Here is a 25,915-nt window from a genome sequence, read left to right as displayed (position 1 = left end):
GGGCATGGGGCCCCATGGAGGGGATGAGCTGTTTCCACTTTGCAGATGAAGAAAGGGAGGTACTCACCCATGCTCCTACTCTTAACAATAATGTATTTTTAAAAACCATAGACAACACTATGAAATTCCAATGGAGTAAAATGAACTACTTGAAAAATCAAAGAAGCAGGGCTGTTAGTGATCAGTTTAGGTCCCCCCAAAATCCTTCCTTTTGATGTATAAACGTTCAAGAGAAATGCCTTGGTGTTAGTCAAAATGTAAGGGTCAAATATGCATTGCAAAGACACCACAGCTGGAACCAAACACAACGGAACACACGGTGAATGCCCAGAGGGAAAAAAGCAAAAAGCCATAAAAATGACCAAATAGCCGTACAGCAGAAAGGCTACCATGAGGGAGTCGTGGTCCTTGTTCTTACTCCAGAGACCCAGGGCCTCCAGCACGGCCCCACCAGACACCTGAACCCCAGGGCCAGGGACAGCCAGAGCAACAGCAACACCCACGTCTAACTTCCTGTGATCCCAGGTTGAAATCCACAGAGTTGCAGGGGCCTGAAGGTAGATTTACTTGGAAAAGGTGGTATTTCACTTGCAGGTGAGTTAACCTCTGTATAACCTCTACAATAGCGAGCCCTGAGAAATAAGTGGAAAACCCAAGGGAACATCTCTAAAAGATTCTCTAGGTGTCATCCGCTGGCTGTGGCTAACATTCAGACTCCAACACAAAGGAGCAAATAAAAGCCATCAAAACTTAGGGACAGAGCCTTGGCAAAATGTGGCCTTTGCTCGTTTCTCCAAATCATGCCATTTTCTAGCATCTGTATGCATTTCTCAGTGGACAGGCAAGCTTTCTCTTACTGACCCCCACATACGAGCCTTCATTTCCATCTTTAATCTTCCTAAATCATCATTTCAGTATGGAAGGTCTTTTCCTGAAGCATGAGGTGTGTTCATTACATGACTGCACAATTCTGCAAAACAGTGGCAGAGCCTCAAGCCACTTCTATACTTTTCCGAACGGTTCCACAGTATTCAGGACAAGAGTTAAATGCTAGGACAGGTGTTACAGGAAACAGGTGAAGCTACTTGGGACTACTGCTAAAAAGACAACCAAGGGACAAAACAGGGTGGAATGTTCAACTGAAAAAAAAAGATAAAATGAAACAAAATAGGATGGTACACAGAACAAGGAGGGAAGGGAACGCTACAGTACAAAGTGGTGCCTTTCCTCTCTCTCCAAAACAAGACAAGCGCTGCCATGAAGAAAATGAATAGTTACCTGCATCCATATCTGCAAAGAATGGAACAGCCAGTAAGAAAAAGAAGGAACCAGAAATTCAGTGTCTCAGAGTTGGATTTAACACGGTTACATGGAGAGAAAATTTCATTTAGAAAACTGCTTGTCAACTACACCCCTTCATTACGGGACGTGGGAGCTAAATGCTTTCCTATCATTATCATAACTTTATTTAAGGCAAAAAATAAAATATGGACATGTTAACTGAAGAAGTAAATGCCTAATGGCAAAAAAAAAAAAAAAAAATCTTACTCTCATGCAAAATGATTATTAAATGTTTATAAATATAAGGGGGGAAACACACTCAAACATATGGTGGTGGTAACCTGAACGTCTTATCCAGAAAGGCTCATATCTATAACTAAGTAACGTTACATACAAGTTATGCATAAATTCAATATCCAGATCACAGAAATGTCCAGTCAATATTTAAAGGAGTAACAGTGGATAAAAAGGACACTGGATTAAAAACGACATTTGAAAGGACAGAACAACTAGATAAGAAATAAATTCAATGGTATTTCATGGTTCTACTGTACTATTCCAAATACCAAAGTGAATATAATGGGTTTGCTAGAAATACTACAGAAGAAACCACATACTTAAGGGTTTTTACTGCTTGGTATATTTTATTGCTTTCTTGACCTGTGATACATCAAAGTCATGATTTAGAATGTGCTAAGGAAAATTTTTTAAAAACTACATTCTTAAGCTTGCAACTGCCTGCCAAACAGCATACCTTCCGGAGACTCCTCCTGGACATATGTGCCCGTCAGGTACCGGTGCACCAGGGCAGACTTGCCGCTGGCCAAGTTACCCACAATTCCCTGAAACAGAAACGGACAACCGTTAAGCATAATCAAATCACTCTATTTGGCATTTTGCAAATACAAAGAGGCTAAAATAGACAGGAGGCCTAAACACAAACATAACCAAGCACTGGCTGGATGGCCAAAAACAAGCTCATTCAGTACTTCTACCGGAGTAAAAGGGAGTCCAACACTCTTAATTAACATCTCATGTTCTCATCAGCCTCAACAGCTGCAACGGCATCAGCAATGCTGGTATAAACACTGGTTTGGCATTCTTCCAGAAAACAAGCACATTGCTTACATCAGGGCTGTGTTCCTTGAGTTAGCCCGCCGGCGTCTACTGTGCACCCTCCAGAGACGGAGAAAAGCAGCAAGTGAGGTGGCATCCAAGGGCAGAGCTGAGTGACGTGGAGAGAGTGGCAAGGACCCATGCATGGTAGCATCTCTAGGGAATGAATCTAGGGTAGACTTGGGGGCAGGACAGCAGGAGCAGAAAAGAGCAGTGTGGGGAGACCTGGGGGTGGAGGAGTGAGGCAGGGGCCGGCCATACAGGTAAGGACACACACCTGCCTCCCAGACACAGGACCCGCCACGGCATCTCCGAGAAAAAGGGGACGGTGCCGGGGCTGCTGGGAGAGACGGCAAAGGTGCTCGTTTGTGCTGGATTAGAAGGCGACCCTCAGGAGTAAGGGTGACATGAGGGCCACTGTCCCAGCAGTAACCTGGCGGCGAGGCTGACCCTCCAGGAGCTTCTTCAGAGGAAGCCTCCCTGTTGACACAGTGGACACACCTGGCCTCCAAGCCGCCAAGCGGGTGGATCCCACAGGAAACCTCCCTTTCCCTGTGCCTGGGAGCTGGTATACCCCCGACGCCGCCTTCTGTGGGAAGCTGCTCATCAAAAATCTCCTGCATTTTAATCTTTTCCTCCCCCACTAGAACATCGCTAGCGATCAAATTTAAGCATGATCGAACCGATTCCTTTAAAAGCCCAAAACATCACAAGGGACCCATCCCTGGGCACAGGTGCTCATTAAGGCCACCTGCCATTCCCAGAGCTGGGACTCGGCCCCACTTGCTCTCGGTTCCACTTGTTGAACTCCCTCCTGCCTCCACTCAAATTATCTGAAGCTCTGGCCCTGTTGCTACCAGGAAACTGCCCACTAGGTCACCCATGACTTTCATTTCAAAGCCACTAACTAGCCTGTCTGGCTCTGACCTGACCCCATCACCGGCAGCTGCTGCTAAGACACTCTCTTCCAACTCTCACACTGGCTTCCGCCTCCCAGCCCTGTGGGCTCTTCCTCCATCTGCCAGGACACCCTGGGCTCCATCCTCACATCTCCAGCTGATCCTCCACTCTAAGGTCCCAACACGTGCCTGTCCATATCCAACTTTCTCTCAATGAGCTGTGATTCCATTTAAAAGGAGACGCCCTGCAGACTCTGGAATCATAGCTCGTTGATGGAAGGTTGATGTGGGAAAAAAAAGCTGCCTATTCCCAAAATCTCATCCCCTGGCCGCCGTCCACCCCAGGCGCCCCTATTCAGCTCCCACCAGGACTTCTTATATATCCATACACCACCTACGTGGTGCTCACGCCTCGACGAGCCCACACCTCGCCTCTCTCCCCCAGACTGCTCATCAGCTTCTGAGGCCAGACGACCCCCAGCCTCTCAAACCAGAAAGCCGGAGGCCATCCCCGACTCCCAGTGGCTGGAAGTCGGGGAGCCCGCTCCCTCCTGGGCACGCTGCTGCCACCTCGGTGTGGACTCTCCGGTGTGCAGAGATCGAGGAAGCAGCCTCTACGGCCTCTCCCTGCCTGCAAGCACCTGCTTTTCATCCCGAGAACACCAGAGAGGTTCCTGGAAACAAACTGACCATGAGAAAGTGGCATTCCTCCATTTCACAAGCCCTGGGAGACTCCTGCTGCCTGGAGGCCAAACTCCAAACATTTTAGGAACAAACTGTCTCCCTCCAAATCCTCACACACAACTTTGCCGGCAGCTAATGGACCCAGCAGGTCCGTGAACCTGCCACAAGAACACTTCACTGCTCCTGTGACCTGAGCACCCCTCCCCCTCACCTGATGAGGGCTTCACTTTCTCCTGGGAAGGCTTCCCTGCTTTCCTCCCACCCCCAGATGGCCTTGACAGTGGCTGGTGAGGCCCTGGGCTCCACCTCCCACTACACTTAGGACCCTGAGGGCCAAGATCTCTGTCTCTGGATACGGGCCAGGACACCAGCTCCGACTCTGTACACTTGTTCCTGGCCCCAGGAGAGGCCTGGTAAACATGAGATGGGTCGATGGATAGATGGATGGCAAGAAGAATGAAGGGAGGGAGGGAGGAAGGAGAGATGGAAAGGAAGCGGAGAGGAGAGGAGAAACAGGAGGGAGGAAGGAACACTGATTAAGTAGATGATGAAGCCAACAGCTATAAGAACAAACAGGGCCGGGCGCAGTGGCTCACGCCTGTCATCTCAGCACTTTGGGAGGCCGAGGCGGGCAGATCACGAAGTCAGGAGATCGAGACCATCCTGGCTAACACGGTGAAATCCCATCTCTACTAAAAATACAAAAAAATTAGCCGGGTGTGGTGGCGGGCGCCTATGGTAGTCCCAGCTCCTCAGGTGGTTGAGGCAGGAGAATCGTTTGAACCCGGGAGGCGGAGGCTGCAGCGAGCCGACATCACGCCTCTGCACTCCACTCCAGCATGGGTGACAGAGCGAGACGACTCCTCAAAAAAAAAAAAAAAAAAAAAAAAAAAAAAGAAAAGAAATAAAACAAACAAACATAGAAGAACATATTTGGCATGACAGTGTAGAAAAAAGGTTCTCAGTGATTCACAGGCCACGGTGGTCTGCTGTCTGAGTGACGGCTTATGGATCCAAATGTTCTCCTTCACCCAGTCGTGGCCGCTCCCACTCTCTACTCATCAGCCAGAGTGGCCTTTCTGAAACCTATACCCGGTCCTTTCCTCTTTCACACCCCAGTTACAACCCTGTCTCTCACCTTCCTGCTCTCTGCTCGGCGTTCTAGTCAATCAGCTGCCAAGCCCCATCCTAAGAGACCTTGCTATCTCCAGGCAACTAAAACTTTCCACATCAATCATTCTCTGAAACCTACTCTTTCTATCAGTTCAGATGTCATTTCCTCTGAGAAGCCTGCAGCTATGGTAGGAATGTTTAGGCTTCCTCCTCCTACCCCCACACTCCCAGCCAAACTCATATGTTGAAACCTAACCCCCGGCTGGGCACGGTGGTTCACGCCTGTAATCCCAGCCCTTTGGGAGGCTGAGGCAGGTGGATCACCTGAGGTCAGGAATTCAAGACCAGACTGGCCAACGTGGTGAAACCCCATCTCTACTAAAAAAATACAAAAATTAGCCAGGTGCGGCGGTACATGCCTGTAATCCCAGCTACTCCAGGCTGAGGCAGGTGGATCACCTGAGGTCAGGAGTTCAAGACCAGACTGGCCAACATGGTGAAACCTCATCTCTACTAAAAAAATACAAAAATTAGCCAGGCGTGGTGGTTCATGCCTGTAATCCCAGCTACTCGAGGCTGAGGCAGGAGAATCACTTGAACCTGGGAGGCAAAGGTTGCAGTGAGCTGAGTTTGCACCACTGCACTCCAGCCTGGGTGACGGAGCTGGTAAAAAATAAAAACAAAATAATACATAATTTTTTAAAAAAAGAACCGTAACCCCCAAGGTGACTGTATTACGAGGTGAGGCAGCTGTGGGAGCAGATTAATGCCCTTATAGAAGAGGCCTGAGAAAGACCTCCTGCCTCTTCCTCCACGTGAGGACACAGCAAGAAGATGCCACCTACAAACCAGCAAGCAGGTCCTCAGGCATCAAATCTGCAGGCGCCTTGATCTTGGACTTCCCGGCCTCCAGAACTGTGAGCTACACATTTCTGTTGTTTATCAGCTGCTTAGTGTATGATATTTTGTTACAGGAGCCGGAAGAGACGAAGACACCTCCCTAATGCCACAGTCTCAATTGGATGGCTCTCCTGAAAGCTCCCTTAGGCCACTGCCCCAAGGATATCTTACAAGGGAACACATTATTTTGGAAACAACAGTATGGTGATCTGGCTCCCTCCAATACTGACAATTCCTCAAGGGCAGGCACCCCGTCTTACTCGTCTTGTTCTCTGAATTTCTGAGTAACACAGAGCCCAAGGTAGACGCTCAATAGCACTGGCTGAGTAAAAGAATGGGTAAGTAGATGAATGACTCCACTGCTGGTGAGTATGAATGAGATGCTTATTACTAAGGCTCACAGCCAGGCTCAAGTCAGGCTGTGTGGCCAGATTCTAAAAAAAGCTGTTTCCCCTCCTAATTCGACGTACATCTTTTTTTTACTCTGGGCCTCTATAATCTGAGAATTTCTACCTACTAATTATTCTTTTGCTCAAGGGCACCCGCTGTTTGTCAGCTTCATGCTGGGAAAATCCAAAACAGTATGCCACAGAATTAAATTTTTAATTAAGATCAGTTTCTCTTTCCCGGGGAAGCAAATGCTCAAAAACCAAACATCCTTTGGTCTGCGCCTTCTCTGCGTAGCAACGTTCCTGCCTTCTTCCGCCTAACAAGACAGGCAAAGACTAAGCTTGCACCTTAGGGGAACAAAGGCGATCAATCTTGGAGTGCAGCGGGAAGGGGCTTGGTTTGGCTGGAACAGCCATCTCACAGACCACCTCACAGTCACACACGATGGCATTATTTTACTTTGAAACGCTGGTGGAAATGAACGGTTGATGGTGAAAGGAAAATAAAATAAGGAGTCAAAATGCCCTTTCAAGTGCATCACGTCACCTGTGAAGCTGTCGGAGCAGCTGCTGGAAGTAAACCAAGACGGAGGAAATCAATCCAGAGCGAGCCAAAGAGCTACGTGAGGAGGAATGAGGTGTCTTAAAAACCACAGAACTACACACTTCCAGCAAGAAGAGGTCGCCACTGTCAACCCCGCATCGTCTAGTGCGGGGCCATGAAGTGTGTCAGAGCCCACACTCGGCCATTCATATGACAAGGCCAAAGGGAACGCAGTGTCTTTCTAAACTGTTTTTCTCCAGCGCCCCACACTTTACCACTGACCTGCTAATCTTGAGGTTTGCTGAGAAGGAAATGAAGGCTTTTAGAAAAATCCCAGTTGGTGTTCAATGAAAATACACAAATAGGATGTGAGGAGCTGGGGACTGAGGTCCCCGACACAGGCAAGATGTCCAGGGCCTATCTGCCTTCCCCTCCGACAGAAGCACCAAGCCTTTGCTGTGGGCACACATCCGCAGCCAGCAGCGGTTGGCTCCTCTGCAGCACCAAAAGCAACTGGTCATGGACGATCTAACCACAGTGCAACTTCAGAAAACATAAGGCCGGGTGTGGTGGCTCATGCCTGTCATCCCAGCACTTAGGGAGGCCAAGGCAGGAGGATGACTCGAGGTCAGGAGTTCGAGAACAGCCTGGCCAATGCGGTGAAATCTCGTCTCTACTAAAAATACGCAAATTAGCCAGATGTGGTGGTGGGCGCTTGTCATCCCAGCTACTTGGGAGGCTGAGGCATGAGAATCACTTGAACCCAGGAGGCAGGCTGCAGTGAGCCGAGATGGCACCACTGCACTCCGGCCTGGGTGACAGAGTGAGACCCTGTCACAAAAAAAAAAAAAAAAAAGAAAGAAAGAAAAGAAAACATAAGGCATGGTACCACCACTCTTGAGAAGAAAGCGAACATTGAATTTTTTTCTCTGACAGATTTCAAAAGATTTATTGCAAAACGTTACATAAAGGGCCTATTGGAGGCTTGCCATGACATCATGTCACTGCTGCGCTTGTGAAGCAGGGGCTGGGTTCCTGAGACGCTGACCTAAAGGGCCACCTGTCCTGGGGGGGCTGCACTAGGAAGGAAACAATTGCAGCCCTATAGGCACTTGGAGACTGCTTAGGGAACAATGCAGCGCTTTCTTCAGACCCTGAGCACTCCTTAGCACACAAGAGATCTGCTGGGGCTGCCGATGAGGACCAGCGCCCGCTGATGCCACAAAAGGAAGGAACTTGGGCTAGAGCAGAGCTGGTGGGCCTGCCAGGATCTCGTCCATCCACACTGAGGCCAGGGACAGAAGTGCTCTGAGAACTGCAGAACCAACAGCACTGAAGTCCCCGGTCTCAGCAAATTGAAGCAAGCCTTAAGACAGTCCATTTCAGAATGAGGAGCCCATGCTGCCTTCAACGCAACTGTCTCCTCTAACTCTCCTCCAGCAGATATTCCAGAAAATCACATGCCTTCGAAATACCAGCAGAGTACAAGTTTTTGGTGGTAAGCATCCTCGATTGTGGGTTGGTATGATCACGTGGGCCCTCTCTGAACCTGTAATACCTTGAACTGCCAAGTCAGGAGGTTCGATACTTGACTATCAGTTAGTCTGTAATGCTGGCACTAGGGTGGCCACTGGCCCTGTGTCGCTATTTCAATTTAAATGAACTAGAATCAAACTTAAAATGCAGCTCCTTGATGGCACTGACTGGCCACATTTCAATCACTCAACAGCCACATGGTGCCAGCCACGACCGCATTGGGCAGTGTAGACACAGGAGGTTTGTACCGTCGAGAAAGTTCTATCAGGCAGTGCGGTGGTGGAAGCCCTAACTCCAGGTTCAAACCTCAGCTCCACCACTTACTGTGGCTCCTTGGGCAAGTTCTTCATGTCTCTGAGCGTCAGTTTCCTCATCTGTGAAATGGGGATAACCGTACCTACCCCTCCCCATGGGGCAGTTGTCAGGATTAAGTAATGTTGTAAAGCACTCAGAACGCGACCCGCACAGAGCCGAGCCAGCGCTGTATCAACACCATCACCACCAGTAAAGCACCGTACCGTGCCTGCTGTTCCGTGCCCATCATAGCACCCGAGTGGCAGGGGCTGTTTTAACAGGGAGTAACTGAAACTGGGGGATTGTTCTGGAAATCTCCTGGTAACAACATTGCCAAGCCTGTGCCATTCACTCAACACATATTTCCTGGACGGCTTCAATGGGCTTAAGACACCCTGCCAGTGCCGCGGTGACAAAGCACACAAAAGGCAGAAAGAGGCGGCTCTTTGCAGGCCAGTCTTGCGGAACCCCAGGCTTCTGAGACGGCACTGGGACTGAGAGATGCTTTGTCTGCCGTGGGCGAGCGCTGCAGGGACAGCCCAGAGACCTTCAGAGGAACGAGGCGGGGGGCACACACCGGGAAGGAGATGGGCCCAGCCGACGACACCCCGTGGTCGCAGTGGGGATGGGTGTGTCAGACACCAATGAGAGAGAGGGCACAGTGACCACGGGGCCTTCCCATCTCAGGGCACTCCCACTCATTGTACTTCATCTCCTAAGTTTAAAAACGAATACTTTTCCTGGTGACAAAAGGCTTTTCAAAGACCTAGAAGTTCTTTGTTGCTCTAACTCCTCATCTCAGACATGAGAGACCAAAAGGATCCTGTCTCCTGGCCCCTGTCCTGTCCTCTAAGCATGCAATGAGGTTGGGGGTCAGTGGGGAGGAGTCCACGGGCTGCAGGGGATCTGGTGCTGTCAACAGAAATGCAGAGGACAGAGACACTAGGCAGGCCCATGCCAGAGTCTGCAGAACAGGGAGAGCTCATCTGCTTTCCTTTCATGGTCAAATTAGAAAATACATACACACACACATACAGAAATTAGACATATATACACACATATATGCATGCATACATACATACATACATAAATATAAAAATATACACACGGAAATTAGACATACATATACATATATACCTACATACATAAACATACACACAACGTCACATATTTCACAACAAAGAACGTGGTTGTTTCGAAGTTAGACTTGCCCCTTCCTTCCATCCTACAGCGGGTGGTGACTAGAGGGGAGTGGCTGGAAAGGGTGGCTGCAATGGACCACTTTTTACATACGCCAATTTGAAGCTCTGGATAGTTTCACCGAAAGGGTAAAGTTCATAATAAAAGACAAAAAATTTTAATTTTATGCCAATACTTGGTCATAGGGTAAACAGTCACATTTCAAAAATGATGGATATCAAAGCTTGGCCACCCATTACAGAAGCCTTCCGTGACCTCCTGCAAAGGACAAATCAACCCACCCACGAGATATAAGAGAGAGGATGGTGATGGCCTCTGCCCTGCACATGAAACGCCACCCTGGCTGGGTGGGAGTCATGGCTGTCGTAGCTGTCCCAGGGGCACTCAGGGACTTGGACTCTAGTCCCAAGCTATCAACTATACCTGGCCCTTCCCAGGAACACACCCAGAGTCACACTCCCCGTCTGGGGCCCAGGCGATGACCAGTTGCCTGGGAATGCAGGCTTGGGTGTGCACAGAGCCCCCCACTTCCCACAGGTGAGGAAGGACAGCTGCCAGGGCCAGAAGGAACCACTCACCACTTTGAGCTCCGGGACAGATCGACTCAGCGTCCATTCCTGGCTGTTCACAAAGGCATCTGAAAAACAGAAGGACACAAAGTCGGACACCACAACTCACGTAAAGGCCGACTCAAAGTACCTCCAATGGGCCATTTTCCCATCCGAAGGTCACCGAAGATGGTGCAGACCAGCCTCCTTGTGTCACTCCCACTCCAGAAAGATCAGTTTGTCCCAGTTCATGACACTCAGCTAGATGCCAGTGGGGTGTTCCAGCTCCAAGTCTGTGGTCGGTAACACATGCTCTGTCCAATGACTTTGAAAGTTACTGAAAAATCTAACTTTCCATTTTTCCCCTGCTCAAGCCACAGCCCTTCCTACGGAGGAGCATGTATCTTCAGACCCTCCTGACTGTGCCTGTTCACAAGTGTGGAGGTATTTAAGGACACGCCTTGCTTTCTGGGAAGTGATTCTGTTAGAGCCAGTAGGTCCACTTTTGGTCTTTTGGTTGTCTACTACAATAGTCACTTTTCCAAAATCACACACACACAGAAAAAAGTATGACGACTGAATTTGAAGATCTTAACACTCACAATGTAAGTTAACACTTTAGTGTTTATAAATAACAGGTTACAGCTCAGAAGAAAGATCTGGTGCTAGAGTTTTGATCCTCACAAAGATATTGAACACTGAAGACCCAGCCAGGATGGTTTAGACTACGTCAGAAAGATGGAGGGCTCCTAAGCTCCATGGGGTGGTCTACAGAGCCCAGCCCTGTGCAGGGGCACTCTCCCCCGCCTCCCCTGACGGACTGTGCACAGGGCACCCACCTGATACAGATGACCCAAACAACCATGGCTTTACCTGCGACCCAGTTTTCCACACCGGCCACAAGCCACTCTTATCATAATGAGACCCCACGATAGTAGCCATGATCTGTTCTAATGACCACGTAACAACTCGGTCAACACAAGCCGAGTGGGCTGGACTAGAGGAAGGAAGTGCATCCCACTGACAGAAAAATAGCTCTTTCCACATGGGATTCACTTCCGATATACTGTCCTCCAATGTTGAAACTTAGTCTACATTATGTCTAAGAAGTGATGTGATTCGTAAGGTGCTTAAAAGTTAAGAAAAACCATCACCTTCAAAGAACTGTGCGATATGAGGACCGCATGGATGCAGGGCTGGAAGCCAAGGGCCTGACCAGACCACGGATGTGACACAGGAAGGCAAGCCTGGCATCTGAAGGAGGCCAGGCACACCCTGGGGAGCACAAGACACCAGGTCACATGCTGGGGGAGCACAATTTATGTTATTACTCTTGTTGTACTAATGCACAACCCATCAGGTCACACGCTGGGGGAGCACAACCCACCAGGTCACACACTGGGGAGGGAGCACGTCCCACCAGGTCACACGCGGGAGAGCACGTCCCACCAGGTCACACGCTGGGGAGCACGTCCCACCAGGTCACACGCGGGGGAGCACCTCCCACCAGGTCACACGCGGGGGAGCACAAGCCACCAGGTCACACGATGGGGGAGCACAACCCACCATGTCACACGCTGGTGGAGCACAACCCATCAGGTCACACACTGGGGAGGGAGCACATCCCACCAGGTCACACGCGGGGGAGCACGTCCCACCGGGTCACAGATTGGGGAGCACGTCCCACCGGGTCACACACTGGGGAGCATGTCCTACCATGTCACTTGCTGGGGAGCATGTCCCACCAGGTCACAGATTGGGGGGCACATCTACCCAGTGTGTGCTGGGCAGGGAGCCGGGGGGGGGCAACAGTGCAGCAAACCAACCAGATACCACAGGCCCTACGACAGCACCAAGGGTCTCCCGATGTCGAGTGAGACATCCAGTCAGAGGAACACTCCCTGCTCCAGAAAAGGATAGCTGGGTAGATCAGGAGGAGATCTGAGTGATCTCTAGAGGGCAGAAACTTTCGGGGCACAAAAATGCCTGTCCAGCTGGCAGAGGCCCATCTGCAGGAGCTCAGGAGGAAAGTCCAAGAGCCCTGAGGAAGAAGATGCCTGGGAGGCGGACTTCTCCCTGCACTGCCCACAAAGACTCCAAGTCACTGTCCCTCTACTCTCCTCCCACTGACACGGACGCATTGGGAGCTAAATATCGGGGGTGCATGTTGTGATTTTGCATAATTGTGCACCCAAACACCACGCCAATATGCTGCAGACAAACTTTACCCGTGGAGAGATGACGTGAGGAATGCACTAGCACGGGCCTGACACCCAGCAGACGCTCAGTGGTCACTAATGGTGTCTTAATACCATAAGTGAACAGCAGCATTACCAATTAAGTTGCAAAACACTTCTTTCTGTTATCAACCAGTCTCGCAGAAAAATGGCAATGTGGCCTCAGAGGATCTGCAGGGTGACCCCAATGGTCCAGGGAAAACTGAAAGGTCAATGATGACGACTCCAAAATGCATGCACCAATAGTGTCCAGCTTCTCAGAACGTCACCCTGTTGCTGCACTGTAACAAACCACACCCTGGTTAAGTAACTGTGGATATATCCACATAATGAAATAGTAAAACCAATAATTGAAGCTCAACATACTGCAGTGGAGATCCCCCAAGGTCCCCAGGCTATTAGCAAGTGAAGACAGCCAGGTGTGATACAGAGATGGATGGACAGGACCCTCACAAACGCATTCCTAAAAAGTGTATGGGGGGTGAGGAGTGCAAAACATGCATATGCTTGTCAAAGCTGAGACTGTTTCTGATAAAATTTCAAACTTAACAGGTGCTGATTTAGGGTTAGGAACTGGATGGCTGAAGTCAAGGGTGATGAGACAATTTTCCTTTCATTGTTACCTTCTGGCACCTTTTAAGTTTCATTCCATTTGGCACATAAGAAATTAAATTGTGAAGTTTTAAAAATGAACTTTAATAGTAAAACAAAGAGGGTAAACTGTGAATTAAAATGAGCTCTATTCATCAATGCACTGCTGATTAACATAAGATTAATTAACAATAAATATAAAATATTCATTATAAATTAAGCAGTGCTCCATTAAACAAAGATGCATGAAAACAAAGATGCATGATTATATAAACATTGGAACAATGTGAGGCATCTTTTTACTTGCAAATACATCCTCACTTGAATGGAACATATTTGTGTTTGTGGCAACAAGAGTAATAACATAAATACTTGACTCGATTGGCCAAAACTCTTCATCTCCCATTAAAAAACATTTATTTTAAAAACTTTCATCACCTCCGTTACTGCCCAGTCAAAATGGAATGCTGCCTCCTACAAAGCTAAATAAAAATTAACAAAAGATTCACGAAAGCCATACATACCAAAAGAGTCCTTCCTCCTACTCCACTATGGGGACCTATCTGTGGGCTGGACATGGTGCTGGTGTGGAATTGTTCATCACTCAGTAGGTGGTGTCGAGGAAGGGCGGGGCAGGGCCCAGGCCAGCTGTTCTGCCTCCTTCCGAAGTGCAGGAACACCGGAAGGATAAACATGCCTCAGGGAAACACAGCTGGGCATGTGCGCATGAGTGTGTGGATGCACACCTGGATATGTGCACACCTGTGTTCCTGGATCAGCCAGAATCCAGTGTCACAGAGGATGCAGCTCGTTCTCAGAAGTGTCTTGGCCAGGAGTTCAAGACCAGCCTGGCCAACATGGCGAAACCTCATTTCTACTAAAAATACAAAAAGTAGCCAGGCGTGGTGGCACATGATTATAATCCCAGTTGCTCGGGAGACTGAGGCAGGAGAATCGCTTGAACCCAGGAGGCAGAGGTTGCAGCGAGCCAAGATCCCACCACTGCACTCCAGCCTGGGCGACAGAGTGAGATGGTCTCAAAAAAAAAAAAAAAAAAAAAAAAGCATCTTGTGAGTGTTTTACAGTCGAGGTTGGTGACAGTCATGATCCTTCCCAAGAGCTAGCCAGGTGCTGGGCTCAGTGACCACTGCAGCCCTTCAGAGCAAGATCTCCCTGCTGCTGCCCCTGGACACAGCGGGACACTTGGGAAAGTCCCCCTTGGCAATGCCAGATTCTAAAACCCTCCCTCATTACCCGCTGTGTTGCTCAGAGCCTGCTTGCCCTAGACTCACCTGGGATGCTTAGCAAAGCCAGCAACAGGTGAGCATCAGCCAGCACTCTGGAAATTAGAGCCTTCAAATTGGCATTTCTTTTTCTTTTTTTCTTGAGACAGAGTCTCACTCTACTGCCAGGCTGGAGTGCAGTGGTGCGATCTTGGCTCACTGCAACCTCCGCCTCCCGAGTTCAAGAGATTCTCCTGCCTCAGCCTCTCGAGTAGCTGGGACTACAGGCGCCCGCCACCACACCTGGGTAATTTTTGTATTTTTAGTAAAGATGGGGTTTCACCATGTTGGCCAGGATGGCCTCGATCTCGTGACCTGGTGATCGCCTGCCTCGGCCTCCCAAAGAGCTGGAAATATAGGCAAGAGCCACCGCGCCCAGCCTCAAATCGGCATTTCTAACAAGCTCCCTGCAGAGCTTTGTCCACACTTTATTACTCTCCGTCTTCAATTTTTCAAAATTTGCTAAGCGGATGTTACAAATGTAAAACACCAAAAGCGGGAATTTCTGAGAAATGTGAAAACAGCACAGGTTGTCACAAGCAGAAAGTGCTGCAGTTACTGAGGCTAAAGGCTCCTACTCACCCCATAATGCAGCCCTCAGAGATGAGTCCTACTTTTCCCACCGGGTCCTGTCCGTCCCAGTGTCCATGGAAGACCAAGAGGAGGCAGAGAGAAATCGGTGAGGGGTCAGGGAGCCAGGAGTCATGGGTCTGACAATGACCTCAGTTAACTTCCTGGTCTCTCAATTTCCTTGCCATAAAACAGAAGCATTTCTGGCCAGGTGCAGTGGCTCACGCCTGTAATCCCAGTACTTTGGGAGGCTAAGGGGAGGGTGGATCATCTGAGATCAGGAGTTCAAGACTAGCCTATAGGCGGATCACCTGAGGTCAGGAATTCGAGATTAGACTGCAGGTGGATCACCTGAGGTCAGGAGTTCGAGACTAGCCTGCTCAACATGGCAAAACTCCTTCCCTACTAAAAATACAAAAATTAGCTGGGCATGGTGGTGGGCGCCTGTAATCCCAGCTACTTGGAGGTTGAGGCAGGAGAATCGCTTGAACCCGGGAGGCAGAGGTTGTGGTGAGACGAGATTGTGCCACTGCACTCCAGCCTGGGGGATGGGGATGGGGATGGGGAGGGGGGGGGATGGGGGGGGGGGGAGGAGAGAGGGAGGGGGGGGGGGGGGGGGAGGGAGGGAGGGAAAGGTGAGGGTAGAGAGGAGGGGAACAGGGAAGGGAGAGGAGGGGAACAGGGAAGGGAGAGGAGGGGAGGGAAGGGGAGCAGTCTCTCCTAAGGCTTCTGTAAGGTCCCAAGGAGATGCTACCAAGGAGGTGGCAGAACGCCTGGGAAAGGGCCCAACTACCCAGAGGAAGCCCCCCTATTACCTTTGGAGGTAGGATGATTAAAGAGCAGGGCTCAAGGCCCCGTTGTCCAGGGAGGATGCTCCTGCTCAGAGAAAGGCACACAGGCTACCTGAACTCGCTGCTGCGCTGCAGGCATAGGTGAGCCTGGAGCAACACATGGCCTGCCAAGTCCTGATGAAGCAACCACACCACAGTGATCGAAAACCGTGGCTCAGGCCGGGCGCGGTGGCTCACGCCTGTCATCCCAGCACTTAATGTGAGGCTGAGGCAGGCAGATCACTTGAGGTCAGGAATTTGAGACCAGCCTGGCCAGCATGGTGAAATCACACCTCTACTAAAAATATAAAAACTAGCCAAGTGAGGTGGTGTGCACCTGTAATCCCAGCTACGCGGGAGGCTGAGGCAGGAGAATCGCTTGAACCTGGGAGGTGGAGGCGGCAGTGAGCTGAGATTGCGCCACTGCACTCCAGCCTGAGTGACAGAGCCAGACTCTGTCAAAAAAAACAAAACAAAACAAAACAAAAACCAAGAAAACTGGCTCACAGTGACCATTAACTCCACACGGAGTAAAACAAACTAAAAGGCATTTACTAGAGTTAGTTTTCATCCCAGGTCAACTCATATTGCATCAACCCACATAAAATTGCCGGGTCAATCTGACCGTAGCCAGGAGATGCTCCCGCTTGGAGACAGGCACACATGCTACCTGCACTCGCTGCTGCACTGGAGGCACAAATATGGTCAAATATGGTTGAATAATGGCAATTTCATAGGGAGGTTCAACCTATAGCACATAAACATGCATGAAAAAAGTCATCCATGTGACATGACTACTAACAAATACCAGAAATTCTAGAGTGGGAAGTAATCCTGGAAATGCCTCCACTTGGCCTTTCTTAGCATTCTAGCTCAGCAAACAACAGCATCAAAGGAACAGGGTCCAAGGACTACGGTCAAGGAACAGAACTTTCAGAGGAGACTGGACCTGAGATAAGGAAGCCCCACCTTCCCAGGCTGCGGGAGCCCGGCTGCAAGGACCAGGGAAGGCAGCTCCTATCCAGCGGTGCCCCCACTGCGTCCTTCCTCGGGATTTCAGAGCTTTCTGCTAAAGGCTCCCCGACAATCTTCATTTGACAAGGGAGCCAGGACCTCATCTTCATTAAGACAGCCATCGCCTGGCAGGTAGGCTCAATCCCCAGCAGAGCTATGGACTCTAATTTTCTCCTCCAAATTATCAACTAGAAGCACAGCGGGCAGCCAATATCAGAATGACTTGATGGTCTCCTGTGTCATGCTCACCCCCAGTCCAGCCCCCAGCCCTGTTTGGCTCCAGGAACCACAAATACGCATTCCAGACAAAACTGGTGAAATTATACACAAGGGTAAAAAAAGGAACCAGAAATTGCAGGTGAGATTTTAAAAACAACCTATTATCTCAGAGATTGGGATGTTTCTTTGAAAACCTTAAATGTCACAAGGATTTTAACTATTATTTTTAGCACAGAAACGCGGAGGTGCGTTTATTTTTAGTTTAAAGCAGCCGTAAAGGCCCCAGATATAAAATAAAACAACAATGGAAGAAAGACGGCACATCCACACAGAGGAGAGGAGCGCTGGAGGAGGCTGTGGCTGCCGCGGCCGGGTCAGTTCTGTGCCGGTGAAGGAAGTGGAGTCCTTAATAAAGAAATCCATTTCAATGCAGCCGGAAAAGAGCCCGCTGCAAACTGGATCAGACATAATCCGCTGATGACTTTCAAATGCAGGACTTAGCAGAAGTTCACCAGCACAGTTTCAATGGTATGATTTAATTTCTTATTTGGAAATCCTTGAATCCCTATAATAACTGAAATAAAACATAAACCCTGGGGATACCAGATTGGTTTCAGGCTTCCCTGGAAGTTCAGGCTCAAAGATCCTTTTCAGCAGCCTCAAAGATCACAGACAAGACAGGTTCCCACCCTGACACGTCCCGACAGCATCCCCTGCCCTCCCATTCACCAGGCCCTCTCAGTGCAGGGTGATGAACACCTGGCCACCAACACGGCACCATGCCCACGCCTGCAGGCACATCCACACCACTGCCTGCAATTCCAAGGCTCTTTCCCCTGAGCCCTGAGGTGACTCAGAATCTGTCACAACAAGGTCAGCATTTGACTGGGTCCTCTCTCTTCTCCTCTAAGGAAATCCCAAAGCAAAAGTCTATCAGCCCAAATGGGCTCTAGAGGATTTGCAGGTTTTTAACTTCTTAGAGGATAGTGATTGTTTTTCCTCTCTCTCTCTCATACATATACACATACACATATATACATATATGTATATATGTATATATAAATATACAAAATACACACTAGAGTATATAATATATACATAATATATAATATATGCATATAACTATATTAATTATATAGAGCATATAATACACATATAGACATATATAATATATACTAGAGTATATAATACATAATATACACATATAATACATACATAATATATATTACAAATATACACTATGTAGAGTATATTATATAATATATATAATATACACTACACACACACACACACACACACAGATTGATTCTCACTCTGTCACCCAGGCTGGAGTGCAGTGGCACAATCTTGGCTCACTGCAACCTCTGCCTCCAGGGTTCAAGGGATTCTCCTGCCTCAGCCTCTCGAGTAGCTGGAACTACAGGCATGCGATACCATGCTTGGTTAATTTTTGTATTTTCAGTAGAGACGGGGTTTCGTCATGTTCCCCAGGCTGGTCTGGAACTCCTGACTTCAAATGATCCACCCACCTTGGCTTCCCAAAGTGCTGGGATTACAAGTGTGAGCCACGACGCCCCGCCTCATTTTCATTACAGTTTCTTCAAAAGCATTCCTGAGTGCCTCATACTACTCCTGCTCCAGAATCACCGTGTTCCCCAAGAACGCCCTTGTTGTGGGTGTCTAAAGCATTGCTTAAAGGATTCATGTCTGAGAGCAGCAAAGCAGAGGGTGAGAGGATTTGAAAGTGAACACAGCAAGGAAGAAAATTGCCCTTTCCTCTTTAACATGTGAAAAGAGAGGCCCCACCTACAGCCTTGAGGGGCGGAGCACAGTTCTCCCACGCAGCTGGGATTATTTTCCACATTTCCTTCAGAAGAACTGTGTTTCATTAGCTGAGGCTGCTTCAGAATATTTAACGCATAAAGAATAACTTCACAGTCCTGAAACCCGTGCCCCAATTCCACCCAATTTCCACCTCACTGTTATAAACCCAGGTGATAACAGGTTTTGCTGCAAGCATCTTCCTAGGGCAGGTTTTGGGTCCAGTGCAGTATGGCCTTCTGACCCCAGTTTGTTAACCTACAGGCTGAGTACGAGCTTGTTCACAGATGCAGGGAAGACATTCATCCCAAGCTCCAGAAAAGGCCATTCCCCCAACACCGAGGTCCCCGAAGAATCAGCCTCAGGTTGCCTCCAAAATACATTTTGCGGCCTCCTTGGCACTTCTGGCAAAGCCCCACACCTCACAAGTTCCTTGCTTCACAGAGTCTCACTTCCATCTTTAATTCTCGAACCTGGACAGCTTGGTAGAGAGTGCAGACACCCCCACTGTGAATGCTGGTTCTCCTGGAGCCCGGACTGCTGACGCGGTCAGTGGAGAAGGAATGGCCTGCCCATCCTGTGGGTAAAGCACTGCGGCTCTCAAAACCAAAAATGCTTCCGAGTTTGCAACTCCAAGTGACGTTAACCACTTTGGGCATGGAATGCAATTTGGATGTGGTCCTTCACTTTTTGGAGGGCATTTCATGACTCTAAGAAGTAAATTTCAGCCACAAAATGCTGTGGGGGTTTTACAAAGAGGGAGGGAGTATCCAGGATCCCATTTAACCCCTGAGGAGTCACAGAACTCCAGGGGAAAAAAGTACAATTCAACTTCCAGTATATAGTGAGCTCCAATGTCATGAAAAGTCAGTCCCAGTTTCCCCTGCTAAAGGGACCAAGCCCCTGATCACCATCATCCAAAACCTTCTTAGCCTTCTTACAAACACATCAGGCTCTCTGGACCAAGATAACCCAACCAAAGACACTGCCTGCATCTACAGGAGGTCTCCCCAGGCCCTGGGGCCCTGTCCCCTAACCCAGCTCATCCGCTGTAGTTCCCATGCCTCGGCAGTAACACCTGACTCCCCCCACCAAAGGAGGGGAAAACCTGGAGGGGAAGGGTGGGGGCATGGGGCCCAGTGGGGACATCCTGCCCAATCAGTTCTTTCCTTCCCACCTTCCCGTCCCTCCTGTGCGAGCCTGGGGTGGGGGAATGGGGGGTGGCGTGTCTGATGCCAGTGGTGGTCCAGGCCCCCATCTCCTGCCTGCACCACCGACCAGCCATGGGGACGGGTCTCCCCTGTGCTCCTCTCCTATCTCCAGACAACTGCCTTCAGGAGCTTGCTAAAAAATCCACCCCAGGGTTTCACACGCTGTCTACATGTTCAATTGATTGTTGAGCCTCTGAGTAACTGAGCTTCTATCTGAACTGGGAAGAGCAATAAAAATGTAAAAATCGTCATAGGTGTGATGAACAATTATGCAACCATCAAGCTGCTACAATAACAAGAACCTGAGAAAATGACTGTAGGAACACACTGAGCGCCACCACCAGAACGCCAGCTGTCACACTAGGGAGACTCGGCCTCCTGCCAGGGGTTCCTGGCACCCCTAAGAAGTGGTAGAACGTTGTCACCTTAGACCAAAGCCAGAATCCTACATTTCATATAAGAAGTAGAATTTTGAACAGATCTCGAGAATGTTTTAAAACATGTTAACACCTAAAATGAAACCGCCGAGTCCTTGAGAGTAAAAATGTTGAAATAGGGATATTTTATGAAAAGGTACGAGTCAGAAACTGCAAGAGAAAACAAAATTCATAGATTAAATTCACAGCCTTTTTTTTTTCCTGAGATACAATAGTAGACAGCTATTTGTCTTACTGCAGTTTGGGTGGAGATACATATTTATTAAAACAGGGGTCCCCAACCACGGGGACATGGACTGAAACTCATCCATGGCCTATTAGGAACAGGGCCACACGGCTGGGGGTGAGCGGCGTGTGAGCCAGCAAAGCGAAGCTTCATCTGTATTTACAGCCACTCCCCATGGCTCCCATTACCTCCTGCGCCCTGCCTCCTGCCATATCAGTGGCGGCATTAGAGTTTCATAGGAGCGCGAGCTCCATTGTGAACCGCACCTGTGAGGGATCTAGGCTGTGTGCTCTTTATGAGAATCTAATGCCTGATGATCTGAGGTGGAACAGTTTCATCCCAAACCATCACGCCTCCCTCGACCCCTGGGTCCCTGGAAAACCTGTCTTCCACAAAGCCAGTCACTGGTGCCAAAAAAAAAAAAAAAAACCGACGGAGACCACTGTATTAAAAGGTAATTTTGACTCTGCAGCTTAGATGCTGGTAGCATGCAAGAGCCACTGTATTTGCTGAAGTTCAGACAAAGTTGATAGACATGAGAACATTTTCCCGGGTTAAAATAAAGAACGTCGGAGAGAAGATATTTACAATTCATATGTGGAGTTTCTGTCAGTCCTGGGCTGGATATAATTGGGCCTGACAGTTTTCATTCCAGAAAGAATTATCAACTCAGTCAGTCATATTGTTTAATTCATGGTGAAATTAATGTTTATAATAAGGGGTGTCTCAATAATAGACACAAACAAATCCAGAAGATTATTACAGAAAGAGCAATCAGAATTAACTCGCTCCTTACTGTTGCTGAATTTTGGCCACAACAGCAGACTAAGAAATTGGTTGGGGGAGGGTCCGTGGGGCCAGGTGAAGGGAGCAGAGTCTGTGAAGCCAAGGGTCACCCCTTCCAGGCAGAGGGGTGACAGGCAGAGAGTTCACTGCCATGTCACTCACAGAGAAGTATTCCTTCATCAGGGACTGCAGGGGGAAGTGGGAGCAGTGACTGATGTGGCTAAACTACTTCTAACAACCTCACATGAAGACGAACTACATGTACATCCCACACAGCTCACAAGCAAACCAGCACCTCCCCGTCCCGATGCGGCAACGCTCGTTCAAATCCACGCTCTGCATGGAACACCTGGGCAGTTTTTCTGTGAGTCACTTAGCCTCTTGGGGCCTCAATCTCTTCATCTGTGAAACGGGAGGGCCGCATCTGGTTCTTCCAGCTCTCACCTCCCAGAATCTACTCTTAGTAAGAACACCCTTTCCATGCAGATCTAAAGCTGGCTGGTGCCTGGGGCTGTCCCAGCTTCTCTCAGGTTAACGGGCTGGCACTGACCAAAGGGGAAGGTTCAGCTAAAATCACCCCTGACTTAATGTGGATAAAAGCAAATCGAACCAAACAAAAGTTAGGATATTTCTCTTTTTTTTTTTTTTTGAGATGGAGTCTCCAAGCTCTGTCGCCAGGCTGGAGTGCAGTGATGCCATCTTGGTTCACTGCAACCTCTGACTCCCTGGTTCAAGTGATTCTCCAGCCTCAGCCCCCTGAGCAGCTAGGATGACAGGCATGCGCCACCACACCCAGCTGATTTCTGTATTTTCAGTAGAGATGGGGTTTCACCGTGTTGGCTGGGATGGTCTCGTGTAAGACGGGGACGAGGCTCATTCTGAGAGGCGGCATGGAGAACTTTTCCCCCACAAATAAGTCTGCAGCACACACATGGGGAACGGGCAGCGATTTCATGGTGCCACTACTAACTTTGTGGTTGTGTTACATGATTAAAACAAATCCTGCCCATCAGGTTGTAATGCCCGGCAAACCTAACCAGCCTCCTGGGAGAAGGTCTGTTAAGCCAGCTGACCCACACAGACCCTCTCTCCTCCCTGTGAGTTTGGTCTGTGCCTCACATCCAAGATGCCACGATCCAGGCTGGAAAGTGTGGAAGCTGGGGCACCCGACCCGCCCTTGACACTGAAATGTCCACCGTGCACCCTGGGACCTCACACGACTCTCAGTTTCCCCATCACTGATGCTCAGGGTAAGGGTCATAAGCCATGGTTTAAAAATTGGTAAACAGGCCGGGGGCTGTGGCTTACACCTGTAATCCCAGCACTTTGGGAGGCCGAGGCAGGTGGATCACCCGAGGTCAGGAGTTCAAGAATAGCCTGACCAACATGAAGAAACCCTGTCTCTACTAAAAGTACAAAAATTAGCTGGGCATGAGGGTGCACATCTGTAATCCCAGCTACTTTGGAGGCTGAGGCAGGATAATCGGGAGGCACAGGTTGCAGTGAGCTGAGATCATGCCTCTGCATTCCAGCCTGGGCAACAGAGTGAAACTCCGTCCCAAAAAAAAAAAGGTAAACGAAACAATCACGGAGGTTCCTTCTGGGCAATCCCATCCTGGTGCCACTCTGTCGACAACCCCACGCAAGCATCTCCTTGGCCCTCCTCTGTTCTCAGCACAGACCTTCCACTGGTGCACTGAAGGGAATAAAACTTGAAGACTATGTCACAGAGGTGTTGGTGATTCAGCATCTCCCACGACCATGCTGTCTGGTGTCCAGAAAAGAAGCTACCTCCTTGTGAAGGACAGTGGCCCCTCTCAGCTCCCTGGGCTTGGAGCTCAAATGTTCCTGTAAACACGCACAGTTTCTTTGTGCCCCTGCTGACTTACCTCTTACCTCTTTCACCCAGCAAAGTGCCCCCACTGTGCCCGGCCCTCTGCCTGACCAGCTCAGATGTGGAAGAGACACAGCTCTGCCAATATGTATGCTCAGAGGCAGACCTTGGCCCCACCAAATACTGTGTCTGGAACAAAAGCTGTCTGTTCTCGAAAAAAAGTTCCATGACAGATCAAGTGTAATATACTGAGCACAAAAACTGGGCTACAGATTGTCTGTAACCTGAACCCCTGAGCTTCCCTCATGGACACTCAGCCCCTAGGCCCAGCACCTCAGAGAAGCCGCTGACTGACATGCACCCCACCAGCATCAAACCACACTTCGCCCTGCTGCCCCTATGCCCTCCCCCCTCGCCTTCCTGGGCCATCCTTTTCTGACTCGGCCTTAGTGCCTAGCCAGTGGGCTCCCCTCGCTGACCCTCAGCCCGTGTTCACCGTGTCACTGACTGATTGAGACGGCATATAAACACCTGTGGAGGAAGCTGTCTTCAAGAATATCCAATTGATCTTACAACAGCAGCTACCTCTGAGGGACGGGGGCTAGGGGATTGCCTTTTTCTCTTTACCAGCTTCAATCCTGTCGTAAGTCTGTACGATGAGCATCTAGTATTTCTGTAAGATAGGGCAATAAAGGTGCTCTCACGGAGAGGAGCATGTCCTTTCTACACCTCTAAGGGCTATTAGGGCGTGAGCTGATTCATCCATATCCACGTGGTGATCAAGCTGAAACCCTGAAGCCTGCAAAGATCAGCCTCGATGCTTAAAACACCGGCAAGCATCGTTCAGGAGGAAACATGAGGCAAAGGTCCTTGTTACTTGCCAGCTTCTCATTCTTCACACTATGAATGTCAAAGATTCTTACCTGGTTTTGAGGGTATACAGTCTATTTGATAGTAAAAGAGAAGACATAAGATTTTTAAAATATTTACATTCCCCAACTATGGAGCCCTGCTCAGCACCTCCCACCCGCCCACGTGCAGGTGAAACTGTAAAGAAGCCGGAGCCCCCCCATGCATCCTGATGCTTACACGTCTCTTCATTTGATATCCAAGTCTGAGATGCGTTTGCTTCCTAATCATCCACAACTCCTCAGGAGAGGAGAAGAACACCCCACATATACAAGGTGAGCTGTGCAGTGACAGCAGGACTTGCCCTGAAAGGTGTCCAGGAGATGCCTGAGCAAGACGAGAAGGAGCAAGTATCCTTGGGAAGGTAGCAGCTTCTTCATCTTTTTCTTTTTTTCTCCCTGAGGCGGAGGCTCACTTTGTCACTCAGGCTGGAGTGCAGTGGCGCAGTCTCGGCTCACTGCAACCTCCACCTCCCGTTAAAGCAATTCTCCTGCCTCAGCCTCTCAGTGGCTGGGATTACAGGGGCCCGCCGCCAGGCCCAGCTAATTTTTTGTATTTTTAGTAGAGATGGGTTTCACCATGTTCGCCAGGCTGGTCTTGAACTCCTGACCTCAGGTGATCCACCCACCTCAGCCTCCCGAAGTGCTGGGATTACGGGTGTGAGCCACCACGTCCAGCTAGCTTTCTGATCTTATTCCTTATGCTTTACATCACTAGACTTCAAGATAAATGGACAGTTAACTATGCAGCTTCCAGAATCACATGGTAGTCTCTGTTACTTTTTACAAAATGTTCCTGGTATGCTTTGCAACAGTAGGAGACACTGAAACTGCCATGTTTTTCCAATGGGAACATCATTAACCCCCAAGTAAATGCTGGGGACCAACTCACAGGACCTACCCTCATGCCAGAGGAAATCAAGTTTATTTCTGATTTTTTCAATGGGAATAGAAACTAATTCAAATCCATTCTCAGTTAACTCTTATCTAATTTCTACACCCTCCTACGGGAATAGCAAGCACTACTACATCTAATGTCTTGGGGGGTTTTTTGGGGATGAGGTCTCATTATGTTGCCCAGGCTGCACTCGAACTCCCGAGCTCAAGCGATCCTCCCGCCGCAGCTTCCTGAGTAGCTAGCTAGGACTACAGTCCTGAGCCACCACGCCTGGCTTCACACTCTTTTAATGAGGGATTTCCGCAATGCCTTCGCGTGACTGTGGTGGGCACCAGCCTGCCCCTCTGTTCAGGGGTAAAGCCTTCAGTACCTGGCTGCCGCGAGTGCAGGTGGCTGGTCACTCCAGTCCGAGTCCCCACGCCAGAGACTGCACTTGGGCTGCGAAGTCAGTGGTGTGGCCCAAGGACACGACCCCCAGAGGGCAGAACACGTCCAATCACAGACTGGTAACAGGCATAAAGGCCCAGCCCCCTTGCCTAATGAGGG

The 25,915-nt window shown here is 49.3% G+C and overlaps 1 protein-coding gene across 2 annotated transcripts in view; it reads right to left on the bottom strand.

Annotated features, from left to right (window-relative positions):
- Positions 1–25,915, bottom strand: part of AGAP1 (ArfGAP with GTPase domain, ankyrin repeat and PH domain 1) — a 630,727-nt gene that overhangs the window by 413,789 nt on the left and 191,023 nt on the right. For both annotated transcript variants that reach the window (XM_023228734.3, XM_023228735.3), the window contains exons 2-3: positions 10,535–10,593; positions 2,036–2,123 (exon numbers count right to left, since the gene is read on the bottom strand). In XM_023228734.3, coding sequence (XP_023084502.1) covers positions 2,036–2,123; positions 10,535–10,593 — 147 coding nt within the window. The remainder of the gene's footprint in view (positions 1–2,035; positions 2,124–10,534; positions 10,594–25,915) is intronic.

This window comes from Piliocolobus tephrosceles, chromosome 11 (assembly GCF_002776525.5).
Source record: "Piliocolobus tephrosceles isolate RC106 chromosome 11, ASM277652v3, whole genome shotgun sequence".
In the NCBI taxonomy this organism is placed as follows: Eukaryota; Metazoa; Chordata; class Mammalia; order Primates; family Cercopithecidae; genus Piliocolobus; species Piliocolobus tephrosceles.
Note: the sequence above shows the minus strand (reverse complement) of the source record. Positions and strands in the feature narration are given on the sequence as shown.